Consider the following 21,553-nt stretch of genomic DNA (forward strand, 5'->3'; position numbering starts at 1 on the left):
GCCCTCTCCCCTGGCTGCACCAACCTGTCTCTCCAGGGAGGGCTGCTCCTGTTTGTCCCATGAGCTGTATTCACAGTGCCCTCCTACTGTGGCCAGGCCTCCTCCTCGGCATCTTTGGGTCCTAAAAAGCGTCTCAGGTAACCCCAGCTCTGTGCAGTCCTGAGACCCCTGTGGGGAGTGGGGACCCCCTAAAAATCACCTCCACTTGGGATTGACTAAGCAGTGTGCTTGGCAGCCTATTCATTTCCAAAGTAGATGGTCTTGGGCTAAAGTGGAAATGGGATACACTGCCAGCTGCTCCCCAGTCCATGAGGGCACAGGTCCAGAGAGCTTCCTGTGTGGAGAACCCTGCTGACACACTTTAGGGTGGGTTGTACATAGTGACGTCAGTCGTCTTCTCTTCTCCCCTTCCTTCCCCGAGGCGCTCCCTTCTTTTTGACCTCCCCTCCTACCTCCTCCTTCTCTCCTATCTCATTGAAGCTGTCTCCCCACTTTACCCCAGGGGTGCCCCCATCTAGCTCACCCATGGGCATCCTGCCACGGTGCCCACTGTGTCCCCCAGGAGGACCTGAGAGCTGGGCAGGGGGATGGGAAGGCTGGGGAACCCAGCTGTGCTGCGCAGCTCCTCTTTCTTGGGGACCACTCTCCCTGTGCCGGCCTCAGCAACCCCCCTTCCTCATGGGTCTGGGTGGCAGGCAGAAACGAGCAGTCCGCCTTCCCATCTCCCTGAGGGGAGGCTAGGAGGCTGGCCACCTCTCCCGTGCTTCCCCTGACTGGAGGAAGTCTCCAGGCCTTTTCTTGTCTCTGCCAGGGGGCTCTTGGCATCTCCATGGCTGGGGAGAAGGTCAGCAGAACGCTGCAGCTCAACACTGAGGGGCAGGACGGGAGAAATGGGGAGACAAGGGCAGAACTGGGGCTTCAGAGGCTCAGTGGGGTGGTCACTGGACCAAGGAAGGGGTAGACAGGATTGGAAGACATTTCTCCTAAAGCAACACTTTTGCCAGATGCACAACTTAAACAACTGGCGTTGAAGCCTTGCGAGGAAGTTGCAAAGGGTTAGCAGCCTCAGCTACAGGTCTTACCCTCCTGCCGATGTGCAAGGAAGCCAGCGCTTCCCTTCACACCCCGGAACTCAGCAGCTACATGCTTGCAAAACTTCAGGGAGGACAGCAGAAATCCTTCTCCTGAACCCCATCTTAATCGCCCATCTGGTTGGCAGACAGATGGGGTGGGGACACCCCAGCAGCACAGTGCTCAATGTGGCTCTGCCAGCAGGTCCGCTTACAGGAAGCACAGTATGGAAAGCAAATTCCCATTCCATCCTGTCCCTCCTCCTGGGGTGCCTCACTGACACCCACACCTGCCACACCCATTATCGAGGGACAGAATAAGGACTGGCCCGGGGGCCTCCTTTCGCCTGGAGCCTGAGGCCTAGGGAAGCCCTGAGCTGGGCAGATGCTTCACGCACCCCCACAGCAGCTCTGCTCATTTGTTCCTGCTCTCTGGCTCACGAGGTCTCTCCTTCTCATTTCTTCACCCGAGTCTTTTTTTTTTTCCCCCACACAGGGTGAGCCAGGGACCCCAGGAGCCAAGGTACTGATACAGAGGGAACATTCTGGGCTTCATGGAGGTCAGGTTTCTGGTGGAGGTGGGAGGGGCTGCTGTGGTTTTGCCCTTGGTCCCCTTGAGGCTGGCCTGGGGCTGGGGACCTGATCAAGCAGAGGAAAGCTTACCGTCAGGAATGCACTGCAAATGCCTCCTCCCCACCCCCACCCTACCCCCCAATCCTAGCCTGGACAATTTGCCTGCACACCAGCTCCAGCAGGTAGTAACTATGGTCCTCTACACCTTCAGGACTCTGTCTCTCTCATCTAGTTCATTAAAAGATGTAACATGGTTAAATATGTTTGAGAAATAGGAGGATAAAAATATTACACAGCTATCTGTGCTGCAGGCCTTCTCAGAGCCATTGCTATGCTAAGTGTGCATCGGGAAGCTCTAAAAAGGTAATATTTTATGACACATTTTCAAGCTCTTTTGACCAGGGCATCCTTTGTTTCAGAGGAGCATCTTGTGGGACTAGTATTCTGGAAACACTGGTATATGATCATTGTCCATCACACCCCTCCCCATCCTCTCATGCTCTTATGAGTGACTTTCTCTTCTTACCCCAAAGGGAGACCCAGGAGCAGCAGGGAAGCCAGGGCCCCCAGGTTTGCCGGGAAAGAGGGGGCAGAGGGTAGGACATTGTGTCTTTGAGTGTGTGCCCCTTCATCCCAGCCTCCCCTGGTCCCCCACTCTCTGCCCCACCCCCATGGCTGCTGTGCTGCCTGCAGTGTGCTATGGCTGCATGCATCCCAGGAAGAGGGGAGTGCTGAGATAGCCTGGCAAAACTTCAGAAATCTGTACTACAGAATATACTACACCTTCCCTCCTTGAAAGCCACTGGGTTACCCAGAGGAAAGCACAGCAGGAGGAAGGAAAGCCCTCCCCTCCTCCACCCCCACTCCCCCAGGACCACCGTAGGACAGCACTGCCTCTTTTCTCTTTAGACTCAGCCTGTTTCAGGGGATGCCCGGCTAAGGCACAGCCCAGGCACAGCAGGGCCAGCTGGGGCCCCAAGACTCACTGCCCTCCTGTCACCTGGGCCTTTACCCGGCTTCCTCCCCTTCCTTGGCCAGCTTCAGGCCACTCTGTCATTCAACTTCTACCCAAGGGCAGGTGGCAAGGGGATGACCCCCAAAGACTTGGTGTGACTTCTTTTGTGGCTCCAGCTGGAAAGGTCATTGAGACCTCTGAGCAAATGATGACTTGGGGCCCTCAGTGTACATTATTACATACGTGAACCTCCAGCCGTCAGGCTATGGAGAGTGGAACGTCTCATGCTGACTTGGCGGGGGGCTCTCGGGGGGGCTCTCCTGATGTGGGACACTCTGTGAAAGCAAAGTGAAGTCTTGGTGGCATAAAGGTGGAGCATCAGGAGACCCCTATGCTAGACCAGCTCTGCCACTGACGTGGGGAGGGGTCGTTCGCAGTCGCGGCGCCTCTTCATCGGCTCTGAGGGTGGGCTCTGTGATTCCTGTCCCAGGGAGAAGGGTTCTTCAGGAGTGGAGGAAGCTGGTTAGGGAGGGGTGTTGGTTTGCTAGGGTTGCCCCACAAAGGACCACACCCGTGTGGCTTAAACGACAGACATTTCTTGTCCCGCGGTCTGGAGGCCCGAAGTCTGAGATGAAGGCATCGGCAGGGCTGGCGCCTTCTGTGGGCTGTGAAGGATAATCTGCGCCAGACCTGTCTCCGGGTTCCTGGTGGTTTGCTGCCATCCTCGCTGTTCCTGGGCTTGTAGAAGCACCACCCCAGTCTCTGCCTTCAGCCTCCCATGGTGTTCCCCCCGTATGCATGTCTGTGTCCAGGTTTCCCCTTTTTATAAGAACACCAGTCATATTGGATTAGGGGCCCACCATACTTCAGTGTGACCTCCTAACATGGCTAATTACACCCTTGATGACCCTATTTCCAAATGAGGTCACATTCTGAGATACTAGGAGATAGGACTTCTACATACAAATTTTTTGGGGGGCACACAATTCAACCCATAATAGAAGGCAAACTTCTCAAAATATTCCTCCAAAGAGAAGTTCTGGTTATATGGTTCTTGTCTTGTCTAGAGGCAAGGAAGGGGGTGGGCAGAAAGCTCTCCCTGGAGACCAGGGGCCTCTAATTGCTAGACATTATGAACATGAGAAGAGCATAGTTAAAAGGAAAAGCTTCCCCCAACAATTGGCATTCCAAACTATTCGCCCCTCCCCAGGAGACCCCCAGAAGGGACTACATGCCCTTGGCTTCTCTGCCTGGGTGAGTGATAAGGGCCCAGCCACATGGGGACAGGAGAACAATGATGCAACCTGTCACCGGTGTGAAGTGGCCCCATAGAGGAGTAGGGGTCTGATGGGGTTCCTTCAGGAAGTGGAGTCTTTCAGGAAACAGCCTGCGGGGGAGGGGGGGGGCAAGGGCGCAGGAGAGAGAGGAGCACCAGGGCCCAGCACGGGCAGGGTAGGGCCTTCGCCGACAGCCTGGAGGAGCAGATGCTAACCCTCCCCTGTCTGCATTCCCTCCACAGGGTGAGAAGGGAGCTGCAGGCTCCCCTGGGCTACTTGGCCTCCTGGGGCAGAAGGTGGGTATTGACGCGCTCTGAATGGTGGGTTCTGTGTAGAGGCCTTGGTGTCCATCCCCACCCACATTGCTGGCCCTGCACATTTGCACGGGCGCAGCATTCAAGGTGACCCTCCCAGATTGGGGGAAAAGCAGCTGAAACACAGCTAGATTCTGTTTCAGAGGAGGGGGATCTGGGGTGCCACATGGGAGGCCCTGATTGGCCAAAAGATGCCCAAATCTAAAGAATTCAATAACTATGACCTGCTCAGATTTCTTTGCACCAGTTCTGCAAATGTGCTCAGTGGTACACGAGCTCCATAAGATAGTGCATTTTAAAAAAGACTAGAAGTCAAATAAGGGTGGGAGAGTCTGTGTAAGAGAGGCCCCCTTAGAGCGTCATGGGGCGCCTTAGCCTGTCAGAGCGCCAAGCATCCCGCAGTGAAGGAACCTGCAAAAGCTTCATTGCATTCCACCTTTCCGAACATTCTTTGGCCACCAGACCCCCCCCTTTTTTTTTTTTTTGCATTTTCAATATTTTCAAGCCCCTGAAGGAGTGTTCCATGGACCACACCTTGAGAAACGCTGCTGTAGCCCCAGGTCCTGATGGGTCTTTTATTTCAGCTCTAAACCTATTTTCCTTCGGTAGCCAGCTCTATTCTGTCCTCAAATCCCATGGCTGGATCAGACCAGGCCCAGCTTCCGAAGACCTCTGATCCCCAGCCCTCCTGGTGCCCACACCTGGTGACCAGGCCCTTAATGCCCACCCCACACCCCACCCCTCATGTTCAGCTGAGACTGAGGGACAGTCAACTGCCTTCACTCCTTTGAACTGTGAGGGGAGAAAGATGGCTCCACCACCCCCCTCCAGAGCTAGGTGAACCCAGTGTTGGTAACTCTGCTTTCCACCGCCAGGGGGAGAAAGGCGATGCTGGCAACTCCATTGGAGGAAACAGAGGGGAGCCCGGCCCTCCAGGGCTCCCTGGACCCCCAGGGCCAAAGGTGAGTCTTCCCCTGGGACCAGTGCTCAAGGGAAATGTTTCCCTGTGGCCTTGATCCTCAGCCCAGTCTTGGGGACTCTGTGTCCTGGGCACCTTGCCTTCTCTAGTCTTCTGCTCCAGATGTGTGGTTTTTTCCATCGGATTCTGGAAAGGTCATCTGATCTGAGCTCCTGCTTCTAAGCAGTGACTGACCGTCCGGGACAGATGTCCTCCCAGGGCAGCTGGACAGCCCCATTGATTCAAATGGCTATGATGTAACTGAGTCAGGAACCAATGGCTGCAGGGCTTCAGGACAGCCAGAAAGGCCCCTTACCCAGGCTCTGAATAGGTTGAAGATCAGCGATCAGAGGTCTGCTGGGCCTCTGCCTGGTGCTGGCACACTGCAGGGAAAAGGAGGTGGCAGCAGTGAGGACAGCTGCAAATGGGACTGCCCATGCTTTCCTTGCTCTGGGTAGAAACTGCAGGGGTAAGATTTGGGTTTCCCAAAGCAGATGCCTCCTGCATTGCTTGGTTTATTTTAATGCACAGGGAAAAAGGGGGTCTCTTTCTCAGCTTAAAAGATTAATTACATGATTGGCAGCAATACACATTCATTCCACTGACATTTATCGAGGGTCTGCTATGGGTGGGCCCTGCATGGGCAATGGGGTGCAGAGAACCTGCCCTGGGCTGGCCCACAATCTAGCAGGACAAACAAACCCACAGTTTGCAGGAATATAGGGAACCAAAGGAACCCCACAGACAGGCAAGGTGAAGTGGCAGGAGGGGTCTCGGGGTTCCCCCCACCCCCATGTCCCATGCCCTGTGCTCATCTGACTGTGGCAGGAACAGAGATCCCCTGGATGAGCACCAGCTTTGCCAACGACAGCCCTGTCACCTGGGCTCCTGGACATCCCGTGTTGGAATTTGTCCTGCTGACCCCACAGGGAAACCTGGCACATTTTGGGTCTTGATGTGGGGTTGGAGAATCCTGGTCACTATTATTCCTGCGCCCTGAAACAAAAAGAAGGGAAAGCTAGAAAACTGTTCCCAAAATCATGTCCTCTTTCCAGGTCCAGGCCAATATTTACTAAGTGACTTCTTTGAGATGGGCCTCCTCCTATCTCCCGTGTCCGTCCTGTCCTAGGCTTCGTGGAATACACACACACACACACACACACAGGCACAGGGCTTTCACTTTCCCTACGGTCTCCCGGGCAGGATGAGGTATGCCTTTGCAAGTGCTCTAGGCTCCAAAATGACCCACCAGAGGCTGCTGGCAGTCCCCAGTTGGGGGACAAGACAGAACTGGGCACATGTGTGTTAATTGAGAACTAAGGAGGGACTGGCTGGGGTGGGGTGGCGGGTGGCGGTAGACACCAGCAAGTGGTACAGAACTCCAAGGAGGAAGGGAGTAGATAGGAGGGCTGCTTGGAGGAGGTGAGACCCAGGCTGGACCCAAGCACGGGTAGGAGTCAGAATGGGACGAGTTAGTAGAAGCCAGCCAGGAAAGAGACTGAGGCCCAAAGACCCTTAATACTCAGGACATCAACAGCGGGACCGTCTTTTGCCCCCTTGAGCAGCTAGCTGTCCAAGCTGCCCTGCATGCTCTCAGCTCATCTCTCTCCTTTCCCAGGGAGAAGCTGGTGTCGATGGCCAGGTCGGTCCCCCAGGACGGCAGGGAGACAAGGTACAGAGGCCCCCAGACCTGAAAGCTGCAGGATAAGGGTCAACTTGGGAATGCAAGCCCCAGCTCATAGATAAGCAGTCTTGGCCATCCCTGCAGCTGGACCCCCAGGGCACAAGGCTGTTTCACCACTGAGACAGCAGTCATGCAAAGGCTTGCCCAGGGACAGGACGCTTGGGCTGGGCGGTGAGCCAGAGCCCCCGCTTTGTTAGCTTCCAAGCCACTGGTAAAGGGAGACTCCCACTTCTCTCCAGCTGTTCCCCATGGGAGGGTTGGGTGGGTGCTGCTGTGTGCCTCACAGGTGCACAATGACTGAAATGCTGTGGGGTCAGGAGGTAGAAGGGCAGGTGACCTGGAGGTGGCAGTGGCTAGATGCTCCACAGCTGGTCAACTGCAGGATGGTTGGGAGTTCAGTTATATTAAAGGGTTCATTTTTCCTTAATTTTTATTTTCTACTTTATTTTTAAAAATTATCCTCACTGTTAATATTATCCCAGAACAAGTGGAACTGTGGTTTGTTTTCACCATTTATACCTCTGTTCCATTTATTCCCCATCGTTCTCACCTGCTCGGGGAGGCTGGGTATTCCTACCACCTTCCACCCCCACCCCTCTCATGTTTCATCCTGCAGTTTGGGTCTTTCACAAGCAGAGGGGCCCCCAAAAGAACCACATGGGCTCTTCGTGGAAAATATTCACCCAGGCAATTGGTGAACATTTTCTGAGCCCTTGCCACCTGAACAGAATGGAAATCAAGAGAAGCAAAGGGCCTAGTCTCTGTTCCCAAGGAGGCGGCTGACTTGGGGGCCTGGGGAGAAGTGGCCAGACAGACACAGGTGGAGTCTCTAACACCTAATGCAGGACAGAAAGACTATCTGTAAGTGCAAAGCTGGAGGGAACTCGGAGGGCGAGAGGACACGAGGCAGATGCCCCCGATAGAGTGGAGCCTGCACTTTAGTGTACAGGGAGCTCTGCGTCCTCAAGACCTGAGCTAGGAGGAGCCTCCGGCCCCTCCATGGCTCCTAACGCATGGCCCGTCTGAGGACAGCAGGTTCTCTTGTACCCAGCTTTGTCTCCGTTTCACTCCAATTTTGTTGTGCAACAGGGGGAGCCTGGAGCAGCTGGAGAACAGGGACCAGCTGGCCCCAAGGTACGTGCATCTCTCACCCAGAGTCACAGCACAACATCTCGCCTCCCTCGGGTCACAGAGGGAAGTGGCTTGTCCCTGGGGTCTTGAGAGGGAGGCCTCAAGTCTGCTAGCCCCTGATAGGAGGGCTGGCATTGCAGCCATGACTGGACTCAGTCTTCTCCAGGGAGGTCCAGTCTAGCGTTCTTATGCGGAGTTGAACCCTGGGGCATCCTCTGAGAGCGTTTGGACTCCCCTGATAGGCTCCGCCTCTTGCCATTCTGGGTCCACCTGTGTGGAGCCAGGTGCAGCCGGTGCTGGCCTCGGTCCTGTTTGAGAGGCGGAGTCAGTAGTTGTATTCAGGTCGCTGCTGGCCCGGCCCTGAGTTGAGATGGCATTTGTCTTGTAGGGCTCCAAGGGAGAACCAGGGAAAGGAGAGATGGTGGATTACAATGCAAACATCAACGAGGCTCTCCAGGTGAGTGGGGGCTGGCCCAAAGGCTAGAGATTCGGAGGTGCTCATGGGGCTCCGGGCTCTGCACCAAGGCCCTGAGAAGGGAGCACTGCGACACCTGGATTAATGTCCCTGAGGCCAGGCCATGGGACAGGGCTTCCAGGAGAGTCACCCCCTCGTTTGCTATCCTTTGGCCTCCCACTCTACAACCTCCAGGCAAACAGTTCCCTTCACTTGGCACCCAGGTGGCCTGGCTCTCCATCTAGGCCCACCTGGCCCATTATTCTGGCTCTGGGTGGCCGAGAGCCATCACTGGAGAATCCTAGTACCCTGTGGGGTGTTGGCCCACCCGGAGTTCTGAGGCCCCATTTCTTCAGTACACACACTCCCCTTTTACATGGTAGCATCTCTATTCCTGGAACAAATCTCCCTTTTGCGTCAACTTCATCATATTTCAAGTTGTGATCCCACCCTTTAAAGCAGGGTTTCTCAGCACTACTGACGTCTAGGGCTGGATAACCTTGGTTGTGGGGTTGTGGGGTTGTCGGGGAAGGCTGTGCTGTGGGCTGTAGGATGTTCAGCAGCACGCCTTGTCTCCACCCACCAGATGCCAATAATACCCCACCCCCAGTTAGGACAACCAACGTGTGTCTCCAGACATTGCCAAATGTCCCCTGGGGGACAAAATCGCCCCAGGTTGAGAACCACTTATTTCAAGGAAACTTTCTAAGTGTGTGAATCCATTTACAAGGTGTGCAATTCTTTTTTAATGCCAACAATCGTCCGTCTAATTATTTTTTGAGCGATTCCATGTTTCACTATGCTGTGTCTGTTTGTTTAAAGGGCAGTGCATCAGAGGCTTGACATCTAGGTTCTGGAAGAAGAGGGAACAGTGAGGGAGGGTCCAGTCAGCGACTAGGAATAATAGGAGACGTTTCCTCCCTCTCTGGCGAAGTGAAAGAAAGCTTGCAGGCCATTTGAGGGCTTGTCTGAGTCTGTTGTAGGACAGCCTCAGAGCACCATTCGCTGAGACGCGGGGTGTTCTCTGCCGAGTGATTACAAACCTCTAGGAGAGGTGGGGGTGGCGTGGGGCTGGGAGGCATGGGGCCTGCCCAAGAGGGTCTGCCTCCACTGTGCCCCCTGGAGGGGCTCAGTCCCTACTTTCCCTGACTGGGCCAAGGGGCCCCGGCAGATGGCTCTTGACTTGCTCTTTATCTGATTGCACGTTGTTGCTTTTTTAGGAGATCCGGACACTGGCCTTGATCGTAAGTCTTCCTCCGCCTTCACTTTCCCTGGGCACCAGGATGGGGGCGGGCGAGGGTAGGGGCAGCCTAGAAGAAAGAACTGAAATCTTGCCTCCAGAAGGCAGACGCTGGGCTTCCTGAGTTAGGGTTGACCCTGCAGTGCTGGGGCAGAGGGTGAACTAAGTCTGAGCAGGGGGGTCTCAGGAGCTGCCCCTGCCCCGGGTCATGGCTGTCTGCAGAAGCAGGTCTTCACCGATTCGGCTGTACACTCTTGTCCTAGTATAAATGCTGGTTCTCATTACATCTGTGTCTAGGAAATAGAGGTGTAGAGGAGGATGTTTTTCTGTTTCTCCGTTTTATCAACTTTTAGCTGATAAAGTGCATAATCCTAAGAAATCAGTAGCGACCCTCCACATTTCCCTCTTTCCTAGAAATCAGTTTCATTACCTGCACCAGGAAACTGGTGAATTCCAAGCCTGCCTTCTGCAGGTGTGCCTACCAGTGACAGCCTTCTGTGAATACACGCAGTCAAAACACTACCACCAGGCTGAACTTCCAGGTGGAGAAGAGAGGAGAGATCACAAAGTTCTCAAACTACTGGCACTTCATTTCACTTAGTAATTTTAGTGGCCGATGTGCCACAGAACACACTTAGGGATGACACAGGCCCAGAATCGAGCACCCATCATGTGATGCCCCAATCCCAGAAACTGGTGTTCACCACATGATTCTGGAATCAATCAGCCTCATTTGGAAACATTAAAATATATTATTTAAAATAGCTTTTGAAAGCAAAGCTCTCCTGGAAACCCTTTTTTTTTCTTTGAAAATCAACCTTGAGGTATAGTTTACATACAATAAAATGTATCCCTTTTAGGTGTAGAGTTTGCTGAGTTTTGACAAATGTATATACCCATGTATCCACCCCCCCCCAATCACTCCAGAAAGTTCCTTCATGGGCCTGAGAAGTCAATCCCACACCTACGCCCCCAGCCCCAAGCCACCACTGACCTGCTTTCTGTCACCATAGATTACATGTGTCTTCTCTAGAGTTTCCTATGAATACGATCACACAGTATGTAATTCTCTGCATTTGGCTGTTTTTGCTCAGCATAGGGTGTCTGGGTTTCGTCCATGGCATGGTGGGTGCCAGTCCTTGGTTCAGTTTTCATTGCTGAGCAGCATTCCATTGTATGGATGTAGCAGACCTTCACCTATTGATTGACATTTGGGTTGTTTCCTGGAGACGTTTTTAAGTCACTGTCAGGGAATGTCAGGTTGGTCTTCTTGGAGCCCAGGAGCCCTCAGTGGTGCCTTAGAGGAAAGAGGAGGGGGGCTAGTGGGCATGGCTCTAGGATCCCCATCACCCCCTCTCACCCAAACCCACTCAGTGCGTATCTACTTTACATTGTGGAGTCCCCGTGTTAGTCCCTTTGCAGAAAAGTGTTCCCGCCACTGACGAAATGTTTGAAATGACCGATCTCTATAATCGAGCCCCTATATACACCCCTCTGGTGACAGGCCACCCTTCCTCGGTCAGAAAGTTCTTCCTTGAGTCTTTCTTTTCTTTCCTAGGGACCCCCTGGTCTTCCGGGGCAAATCGGCCCACCTGGAACTCCAGGGATCCCAGGCCAGAAGGTAAGACTTATCTTGACAGGAGGATGCAGACCCTGAAGAGACACTGTGTGTGTCTCCGAGTGAGGGCCACCCCTCATCCTGTGACCCTCTCCTCTGCCCAGAGCCACCACCTCACTCTGGCCTGTAATTCTTCCCAAGGCACCACGGCCCCATGGGCCCTGCCCGCCCACATTACAGCCGCCGTCACTCCTCCTGCCCCTCGCTTCCTGTCTTGGGCTCCTGTAACTCGCAGGCCCCTCTGATGTGGTGGAGCCTGCCCCACCAGACCCACAGCAGGGACCCCAACCACCATCAGGGAACGTAGCGCTTAAACCCCTCCCCAGCCTTCCCCCTCCACATTCCCTGCTTTGGCTCCCTTTCATACCCTGCCCCCAAGCCCTGATTTTTCTTAGAAGGCTGTGCATTTTCACCCCTCTGCCCTCTGCTCATGAAGCCTGCTGCCTTGAAGTCCCTTCCCCTCTTCCCTACCTTTCAAAGTCTTCATATTTCAAGCCCAACTCAAAGGCCCCCTCCTCCTTGAAGCCTCCCCTGATCTATCAAGCAGGATTCACTGCCCTTTCCTCTCTGTTCCTCTCATAGCACCTACATCATTTTGCCTTGGTGGTGCAGCTGCTTGTTACCTGGCCTCAAAGACAGTGGCCACACCTCCTTCATCCAACCTCCCTGACCTAAAGAAGGGGCTTGGGTGGATGTGAAGATGAAAGGAGCTCTTGGAGGTGGGGCAGTCAGGACAGGAGAGCTGGGCTGGGTTGGGGACCCCACCCCTGGCACCATGGAGCAAGTGTCCAGAGCCCTCAGGGGCAGCAGTGGTGCAAGGTGGGAGCTAAAACTTGAACTGCAGAGCCAGATTGCTGGAGCTCAGATCCTGGCTCCACTCTTCACTAACCGCGGGCCTTAGGCACACAGCTCAGGGTCCTCATCCATAAAGCAGAGACAGTACATACCTCCTGAGGACTCCTGGCACCGAGGAAGTGCTGCATAAATGACAGCTATCGTTCTTCTCTGTTCTGAGAGTGAGTGACCTTTAGTTGTTCTGGCTACAGGGGGAGATTGGACTTCCAGGCCCTCCAGGACACGATGGGGAAAAGGTAAGAACAGACATTCCCAGACAAACCACTGAAGATGGTCCTTGCCCTGATGGGTGAGAGGGGAGAGGCTCTGGAAGAAGCCCAGGGGTGCACCTTGGGGGTGGAGAAAGGAGAAAGGGAGGGGAAGGGAGGGGAGGGTAGAGGAGGGGAGGGAAAACCCACCCTGCAGAAGCCCTGCTGAGCCCCAACACTGCTGGCCCCAGAGAAGCCAGCAGACCCACATTGGGATGGGCTGGGGCTGGTGGCTGAGGCCCCCTCAGATTCCCACAGGGAGTTGGACAGGCTCTCTGCCCGGTCCAACGCAACACCAAAAAGTCCTTTAGGCCACCCATTCTTTCAAGTTCTCTCCCCTGTTTTCTCCACTAGTGTATCTAATAAGTGTTGTTGGTATTTTCTAAAGGGACCACGAGGCAAACCAGGAGACATGGGCCCCCCTGGTCCCCAAGGCCCCCCAGGAAAGCCTGGGCCTGCAGGAATAAAGGGAGAAGATGGACACCCGGGGAGCCTGGGAGAGAAGGGGGAGAAAGGGGAGACAGGGCAGGCAGGCCCGCCGGTGAGTGCCAGGGCTGGCTGGACCTGACTTTGCCCTTCTGCCCCACCCCCGGCATGATGCTGGCCCTGCCCCATGCCAGCTGCAGCCTGGACTGCAGACCTGGAGCCAGGAGTTGGGGGCAGGAGTTGATTTCCCTTCAAGCCATTTGCTTTATGAAGGCCAGTTTCCCAGCTCAAGAGATCTGGGTCCTGTTCTGGCATCTCCTGTCTGTGTCCTCAGGAAAGTCGCTGAGCCTGGCAGAGCCTCAGTTCCCTCATCTCTAAAATGAGTGTACTAATGCCTTCCCTGGATACCTTGCTGGGTTGTTGGGAAAGAGATGAAGTCATAAGTCTACAGCTGCCTCTTGGGAAAGCGTACAGAAGCTCTCTACCCAGGAGAGTTTGCTTGTACAAAAAAAGAGTCTTAGCCCACTCCAGCTAGGCTACTGCCTTGACTTTGGAGCCTTCTCTGGGCCTTAGTGCTTTCTGTCTGTGAAATGGTCACCATCCTAGACACCTGCCTTTGGAGGGAGCCATGCGTGCATGCCACATTTGGTCACGGACACTCAGTGTAACAACCTTGTGCTTGACTAACAGAGATCTTTGTCGGTCCTTAGGGTCTAGATGGCCCAACTGGGGAGAAAGGAGAACCAGGTGGCCAAGGGAGACCCGGAGCGACAGGATTGCCTGGCCCTATTGGGCTCCCGGGATTTACAGTAAGGCGAGAGGTCTGGGTATCCAGGTTGTCAGCAGGCAGCTGCAGGCAGGCGAGGGCACGTGAGCAGGGGTGCCCCTCACTGCAGTCAGCAACCTAGCGGGTGCCTGGCACTGCGATGAGGCTGCACTAACCCCAGACTGCCTGCCAGGCCTGAGGAGGGGTCCTCTTGATGAGCAGCTACTTTCTGAGTGGGTTCCAGTTCCCTCAGTCCACAGATTGGAGGCCTCTGTCTTCAGGCGCCAATGTATTTCAAAAGTGCTAGGATCTTGGACTCAGAATTCTCCTCTTAAGAGTGGGAATGGGGAGAACCTCAGAGGTCAACCAGTCCCATCTCTGACCCAGTGCAGGAATCCCTTGCAGCCACCAACTGTGGCTGCCTCACTCAGCTAGAACAGGAGGCAGCTCACTGCCTCCCGACGTGTCCCCTCCTTTGTGGGGCAGCTTCAAGCTGGAGGGAGTGCTCCTGGATGTGGTGTGCAAGCTCCCTCGTCAACATCTCCCCATGGGCCCTGGCTCTGCCTCTGGAGCCATATTCATTTTCTGTAGCTGCTTAAGAAACGCCCACAAGTTTAGCAGCTTAAAACAACATGCTCTTGTCATGTCACAGTTTCTGTGGGTCAGGAGTCCAGGCATGTCTCAGCTGGGTCCTCTGCCCAGGATCTCACAAGGTTGTAGTCAGGGTGTCGGCTGGCTGCATTCTCATCTAGAACTGGGGTCCTCTTCCAAACTTGCTGCTGTTGGGGTAGGACTGAGTCCCTCAGCTCCTAGAGGCTGCCTGCAGTTCCCTGCCACACGGCTTTCTGCACAGTGGGCAGTTCACATTCGAGCAGCATGTTTCTTCAAGGCCAAGGCCAGCAGGAGTCTCTCAGCTATGCTAGCAAGACAGAGCTCTGTGTGGAACGTATTTGTAACATAAACCTGTCATACGTCATCATTTGTATACCATATGTATGCGATCATTTGTACCATAAGCTTGTAACAATCGCCTTGTGACATCCCATCACCTTTGATCTATGCCGTATTCTATTGGTTCCAAACAAGTCACAGGTCCACCCTGGGGCCTGTGCCCCGCAGGACCCATACATAATATCAGCCTCTCCTCCACATGCTGGAACCTCAGATTCTTAAAGGCAGTGATCACAGGCTGCCTGCCCCATCTTCGTCCTTCAGGCTGACCACCGCCACAGCCTCCAAGGCATTCCTTGCCGACACCTAGGCCTAGTCTAGTCCTGATCTGGATTGTCAGAGAATTAAGAGTATGTCTGTCCCAGGCTCCCCAAAGTTTTGGCATCCACTCCATGGTGTTTTATGCCCACAGGGAGAAAAAGGAGAACCCGGGGAGAAAGGTGACCCAGGAGTGGAGGTAAGTGGTGCCTGCTCTGCCTTTTGTGTCGGGGGGTGGGGGTGGGGAGCAGGGGAGTATTTAACGGGGACCTCGGCACACCACGGTCTCTCCAGTGTGCACAGCATTTCTGTGCTCTAGAATGAAACTTGCAACTGCCTGACTCAGGGATGGGGCAATACACTGACTGTTCACTGAGCACCACAGTAGTCGGCCGTGGAGCCCCCGGTCTGCTCCACAGTTTCCCCATTAATCAAGTTCCTCGACAGCATTCCCCAAGCACCCGCCATGTTTCATTCTCAGTGCTAGAGCCTGGAGACAGGAAAATAAACAGAACTGTCCCTGTGCAGCAAATAGTCCCCGGTAGTGGACACTAGAATGGTAGCAGCTCAGGGAGTCAGGTGAGCATGCCAGAAGATGGGTCATTTGAGCTGGATCTTGAAGACATTGTAAGAGTTTGCCTAGATGCTCCAGAGATAGGCTTTTCAGAGAGAGGTCTTATTCTTTTGAGAAGTGTGGTGACGGAAAGAGGAGAGGACAGTGGAGTGAGAGGCAGTTACAATGGAGGCCAGGTTCTCACAAGATGGGAGAGAATGGGTGTATTTGTATGTTCAGAGGAAAGAGCCAGGAAAGCAGCGGAGGTCAAGGATACAGGTGGGAGAGACTGTTTAGTAGAAGAACCCGGGCCACCCAGACACCACCACAGAGCAAAGGGAGAGACCACCAAGCCTTCTCAGTCTCCAGAGAAGTCCCCCGGCTCCTGTCATCTTCAGCATCACCGAACCCTGTCTGCATTTAGTGAAACAGATTTGATTATATATGTATGTTACTTATTTGGAGATGGATAGCCTCCTAAAGAAATGCTCCCAAATTCAGGAAAAGCATCATAACCAAAAATATTCCTTCCAGACGTATTTAAAGTAAAAATTGGAAACAGCCTACATTGCTAACAAGAAGGAAATCATTAAATAACTTATGGTAATAATACTGATGGTAGTAATAGTCCCCATGTTGGAGAGCGTTCCTTGTGCCAAGCACTGCTACAAGCCCTGGCTGGGTAGTCACTCAATGAATATCACATTGACATTAAAAGGAGACTTGTGGGCAACATACGGAAAACGGGGAATGGGCTTTGTATTAATTGAAAAAGAGCAGAGCATCAAATTATATATATATAATTATATATAATATAATATAGTTATACCTGAAACTACTAAAAATATGTGTAATGTAATATAACATATATAATATGTAATAATACATAATACATAGTATATCATATATAATGTAATATGATACATAATATCATAAGCATGCACATATATTCAAGTACATTTTATGCCTCAAAAAAGAGTGGAAGGAAATAAAGCAAATATTAGCAGTACTAAGATATTTATTCCTTTTCCTTCTTCCAATTCTTTTTAATTTATAAACTATTTTAATGGTCTGTATTACTTTAATTTTTTTAACTATTATATAGTAAAATTGACTTTTGGGGGAGTGTGTACACTTCTGTGAATTTTAATACATGCATAGCTTTATATGACCACTACCACAAGCAGCATACATGAATTAGTTATTTATAATAAGGAGAAAAAGCAGTAATTTATATTTTCTTTAGAGTTTCCAAAGATTGAGTTCCCTGAAAAGAGGCTGTATTTTGGAGCTAAAATGTCCACAGGTCCAAGGGATGTTAGATCTCTATCTTCCCAGTGCAGAGGCTCCCTCTATGGTAACCTGGCAGAGGGTCCCTGCCCTGGCCACACTCCAGGGGATTCTATCCCTGGGAAGGTGGAAAAAGCCCTGACACTGAAGTGGGGTGACCAGCTCAGAGAGGAGCAGGCAGGCCTCCTTCCTGCCTCTTGGGTGTCTGACTATAGACAAATGGGTTTCCATCTTTATCAGAGACAGACACTGCAATGAACACCATCCTCCACAGAAAGGATGACTGACATGGGTTCCCCATCCTCCCTCTCCAGTTCAAACCTCTCCTACTTCAACCTGCCCTCAAGGGAAACAGACCAGCAGCCTCTGCTACGAACCTGGGGGGACTTGAGGAATATTCTCCAGCAATATATCAGCCCCCCACCCCCATTCCAGATAACCAGTCTCTGCTCCTTAGAGCCAGAGTCTCAAACTCAAATGAGCTCAAAGTTCCAGGTTAAAGATAATAGGGAGTGGTTGGGACTGCAGTAGGCTGGAGCTCGCATGCCCCCACCTGGAGAGGAAAGCTCTCGTTCAGCTCCAGGCAACTGCTGCCATGCATAAACTAAAACCTAGAGCTGCCAGATTTCCTGGTTTAAAAAAAAAAAATCTGGGAGAATAGATGTTTCAAGGACATTTCCTGGCAATAGCTTTGTTTCTTCACCTTTGTAAAGGCTAATGAGTTGTTATGAGTTTGTCACGTGTTCTAAGCCTTCTTTGGGGAGACTGTGTGCTAAGCAGTTCTGTCTGCTGGCTTTGCAGTCCCCAGCCAGACCTGGGCCATGTCAGAAGGCAGGACCACTTAGAGCGTATCAGGGATGGGCTGACCGTCTCTCTTTGGTTTCTAGGTTCCTGGGCTACCAGGGCCAGAGGGGCCTCCTGGACCTCCGGTAAGTTTAGAGGGCTTGTCAGTGTTTTAGCCCACTGTGGTCGGGTCTTTAATGTCCCCTCCCCATAAGTCACTGGCTCAACCTCAGCATTAAGTCACTGTCACCTCTTCCTCCCAGGGTGGGGTTTTCTCATCCACAAACCCCTCCCTACTCCCTTTTCCCTCCCATGTTAAACAGGCACCACTTCTGTGATGCCAAGGAGCGTCACATTCCTGGCAACAGTCGATGGGCATGGCAGCCCTGGGGTCTGGTCCCACTGCCCTGCAAGAGTTGCTCCATCACTAAGCTCTGCCCTTTGCCATCAGACACCTGCTTCTCCTCTTCCTTCTTCATGCTAACCAGTCTGCAAGAAGGCCAGGATTCAAATAGAAAGTGACCCATTAAAAATAAGCCCCACTGGATGGGCCTTTCCATAGTTACCAATGAGAAGACAAGGGCTTTAAAGGGACCTTTTTGCATCTTAAACCCCAAGCATCTTAAACCAACAGATGCTGGTCCTTGCCTCTGCAGGGTTCATGTTCCCCGTGGCACAGTGTCACCCACTGTCATTGGTAGAAGTAGTAGTAGTAGTAGTAGTAATGATAATAGCCAACATTTATTGTAACTTACTAAGTGTCAGAGACTGCTCTAAGCACTTTGCATATGTTAATTTATTCAACTTTTTGCTGTGTTCCCTCTGAGAATTCCTTTCATGAGACTCAGGTCTGCCATGGGGGCCACAGAAAGATTCTCTGTCAGTCTCTGGTTCAGACCCCACCCAGGGAACCCCAAGCATGACCCCTCTTAGTATTCCCTCAACTCCCCCTGGATGGGCTCTGTGCTCCAAACCCTTGCTCTTCTGTGGTCCAACTTGTGGACAAGGACCTTTTTGACTTAACCAGAAATGCAGTACTGAGGCACCTGCTTTGATTCCTAATGCAGGGGCTCCAAGGCATTCCTGGACCAAAGGTAAGAAGAAGTCATGTGACAGGTACTGGGTGAGAGGGTGGAGGAAGGGGACCGCTCCCATGAGGGCAGAAAACAGGAAAAGTGCTTCAGAGATGGATGGCCCAGCTGACCCTTCCCCTAAACGGAATCATGTGACACTCCGGCCAATGGGGTATGATCGGTACAGAATGAAGTCCTATGGTCCCTTTAACATCCATCATTGACACTGGGCATGCTTTGGATTTAGAATTTTTCCATCCATCAATTAAGCCTACAGAATGTCACCTTAAATTCTTAGCAAATGATGGAATCCTTTTCCTATGTAACTGCCCCAGACACTTCACTGCCCCTAAAGTATAGGTGGGACACAGAGTGGCCTGGCATGAGAACCCTTCTGGGAACCAAGCCCACTGGACTCTGGACTGGGGCCCTGCCAACCTCCCCCTGAAAGCATTTCAGATAGATAAGAGGGGCTAGAGGCTGCTGGCATGACAGTGGCCCTTGCTTCCTACTCTAATGGCCTTCAAGGGACTATTGGGCAGTTTCTTCTCCCATTAGTTTGGGAACTTGCAGCTCCAGTGGTGGCATTTCAGACATCTGCCAGCCAGCCTCTGCTAGAGTCCTAGTTTTCCTGCCATGCAAAGAGTCAGCTAGGCCAAAGCCTAACCTGGAACTGCCCTGCGGGTTTGTCTCTACTCCACCATCTCTTTTCCCTTTGGGGACCTCAAAGTTACAGTAGGGATACAGGGGATTCTAGCGGGGGCGGAGCCAGGCTAAGAATTTTGGGATTCTTAGAGTCCCCAGCCTGCTACCCATTGGCCAGCTGCCTCTATCTCCCCGCTCCCCTATACCCACTCCCATCTCCAGGACCTCAGAATGCAAGAACGTGTTGTCTGAGACACGCCCTTCTGTGACCTCTCCCATCATCCTTTCCTTTAGGGAGAAGCAGGACTAGATGGAGCAACAGGAGAGAAGGGTGTCCAGGGAGAAAAAGGAGACCGAGGTCCTCTGGGATTACCCGTAAGTATCTTGAACCCAGCAAGACTGTTGTGAGGAGCCCAGCCGGGTGGTCCTGACAAGGTGCTGGACAGGGCCCCGGGGGAAAACTCGAGGTCCTAAAGTTCTGAGCATTCCAGAGCTCCGCGTGAGTTTGCTTTCTCACCTAGGTAAGACCAGAGGCTCTAATTCTCTTACGGAGCTCTCCTCTGGGCCAGACGCTGGCCAAGGTATGGGGCAAATGGAAAGCTGAATAAGACAGGGCCCGCCACCCCAAAGAGCACCCAGCAGGAGAGCCAAAGGTGGCTTAGGAAGAGCCTTGGGCCCTACATGGGCCTGATTCAGAGGCAGTAAAAGCTGGCCCTTATGGTGGCCATGCTTGGAGGACTTGGGAACACCCTTGCTTACTGCTCTTAAGCACTGGCCACAGCAGAAAAACTTGTATAGTCATATTCTCTGGTGCCTACTGGCTAAGGCCACTTAGATCTCAGTTCCCTGAGATCTCTGATCTCAGCCTGCCCAGGGCGAGAGACCCCAGGTCAGGGCAGGGGGTGCTCAAAACACCTTTCCAGATGTGGGGCCTGAGCTGGGCCAATCTTTTTGCCTCAACCTTCAGTGGGCTGATGGCCTGGTCACCTTGTCCAGGTGAACACATCCCACCACCCTGGGCTCCATCCTCCCTCACACCCCAGTGAGGTTGGCACTTCTTTCAGTTTGTTTTTCAAGAGCTGGAAGGGATCTCAGTGATCCATCTGATTATTTTACTGATGAGCCCAGAGATAAAAGTGAGTCACTTGAGGTCACATGTGAAGTTAGTGGCCAGGCTAGCCCAGAGGCTGCTCCTTGAGGCCACAATCTCACAAGGGGCTCTTTCCAGCCACTTGGGGCTTCCTCTGTCCCAGGCACCAGGCCAGTTCCCACCCCCAGGAAACCATAAAGAGCAGGGGAACAATGGGAAGCCCAATAACCCCAGCTTGGCAGAGTTTGAAGGTCTGGTTAATGTAATCACAGCAACCCAAAAGCAAGAGCAAAAGGTATGACTACACCCTCATTAGTGCATCAAATGCAGGAACATTTAAGGAGCTGATTCGCTTGACAGACTACAGAAAACTGATGACTTTCGCAGACATTTTCCCATGTCTCAAGCTGTTCCTGGAACAACTGAGTGCTCCTTACTATCCTGCCCCCACTCAACCACGAATCTCTCCTTTTCCACCTTCATGGCCCCCACAGTCCTAGTAAACATGGAGAATTCAGTCAGGGGTTGAAATGCAAATGGCGCAGACACCAAACACGGAATATCAACAAAGAAAATGTCAGGGGAAAGACGAAGTACCTTGTCTATCTTTAATTGTTCTACTTTTAATAGATATATGGGTACAGAGAAATATTTTTGCTAGCTTGAGGAAACAACAGAGCAAAGATATTCATAAATCTCAATTCACATGGACTTCAGAGAGACAGGAGGGGGTGGTGAGGACTGTAGCACACCAGAAACCACATGTCCTTCTTAAGGAGAGCAGCCCCTTCTCAGTTCAGCTGACTGATGCCTCAGGAGAATGAGGGTCCAGGATTTTGGGATCTTCTAATATTTCAAAGGAAGTGGGACATTTGGCACTTTATGTGAAATCTCCCTATTTTCTAACATGAAATCAAAATTACTTGCAATGCTGTCGACCATACAAAATACGTCCATGGCTCACATAGGGCCATAACAACCTCCAGTTTATGCCCTCTGCTTGATCTCTCAAGATAACTCAGTGTTAATGCTGCATAGACAAAGTTTGTGGATATTTAGCTAAAATTCTGTTTTTAGGCTTCACCTCCATATGTTATTCCATATACTAGCGACCTGTTTTTCCAGTCATAGCCTATTGATTTCTTCCTATTTGCCCTATACAAGTGGTTCTCAACACTGGCTGCATACTGGAGTCACCTGGAGTTTGTCTAACTTGCCATTACCCTGGCCTCACTCTTGGAGACTTGGATTGAATTGGGCTGGGGTGAGGCACAGGCATCTATATTATTTTATATCACCCCCAGAAATTCTCATGTTGCAGCTGAGATTGAGAACCATGGC

The 21,553-nt window shown here is 52.3% G+C and overlaps 1 protein-coding gene across 1 annotated transcript in view; it reads left to right on the plus strand.

Moving 5' to 3' along the window:
- Nucleotides 1-21,553, plus strand: part of COL13A1 (collagen type XIII alpha 1 chain) — a 146,420-nt gene that overhangs the window by 108,312 nt on the left and 16,555 nt on the right. The window contains exons 18-31 of the mRNA XM_019624539.1: nucleotides 1,567-1,593; nucleotides 4,118-4,171; nucleotides 5,065-5,151; nucleotides 6,766-6,819; nucleotides 7,921-7,965; nucleotides 8,351-8,419; nucleotides 9,637-9,660; nucleotides 11,215-11,277; nucleotides 12,321-12,365; nucleotides 12,766-12,918; nucleotides 14,933-14,977; nucleotides 17,509-17,550; nucleotides 18,472-18,498; nucleotides 19,417-19,497. Coding sequence (XP_019480084.1) covers nucleotides 1,567-1,593; nucleotides 4,118-4,171; nucleotides 5,065-5,151; nucleotides 6,766-6,819; nucleotides 7,921-7,965; nucleotides 8,351-8,419; nucleotides 9,637-9,660; nucleotides 11,215-11,277; nucleotides 12,321-12,365; nucleotides 12,766-12,918; nucleotides 14,933-14,977; nucleotides 17,509-17,550; nucleotides 18,472-18,498; nucleotides 19,417-19,497 — 816 coding nt within the window. The remainder of the gene's footprint in view (nucleotides 1-1,566; nucleotides 1,594-4,117; nucleotides 4,172-5,064; nucleotides 5,152-6,765; nucleotides 6,820-7,920; nucleotides 7,966-8,350; nucleotides 8,420-9,636; nucleotides 9,661-11,214; nucleotides 11,278-12,320; nucleotides 12,366-12,765; nucleotides 12,919-14,932; nucleotides 14,978-17,508; nucleotides 17,551-18,471; nucleotides 18,499-19,416; nucleotides 19,498-21,553) is intronic.

This window comes from Hipposideros armiger, unplaced genomic scaffold (assembly GCF_001890085.2).
Source record: "Hipposideros armiger isolate ML-2016 unplaced genomic scaffold, ASM189008v1 scaffold_15, whole genome shotgun sequence".
NCBI lineage: Eukaryota > Metazoa > Chordata > Mammalia > Chiroptera > Hipposideridae > Hipposideros > Hipposideros armiger.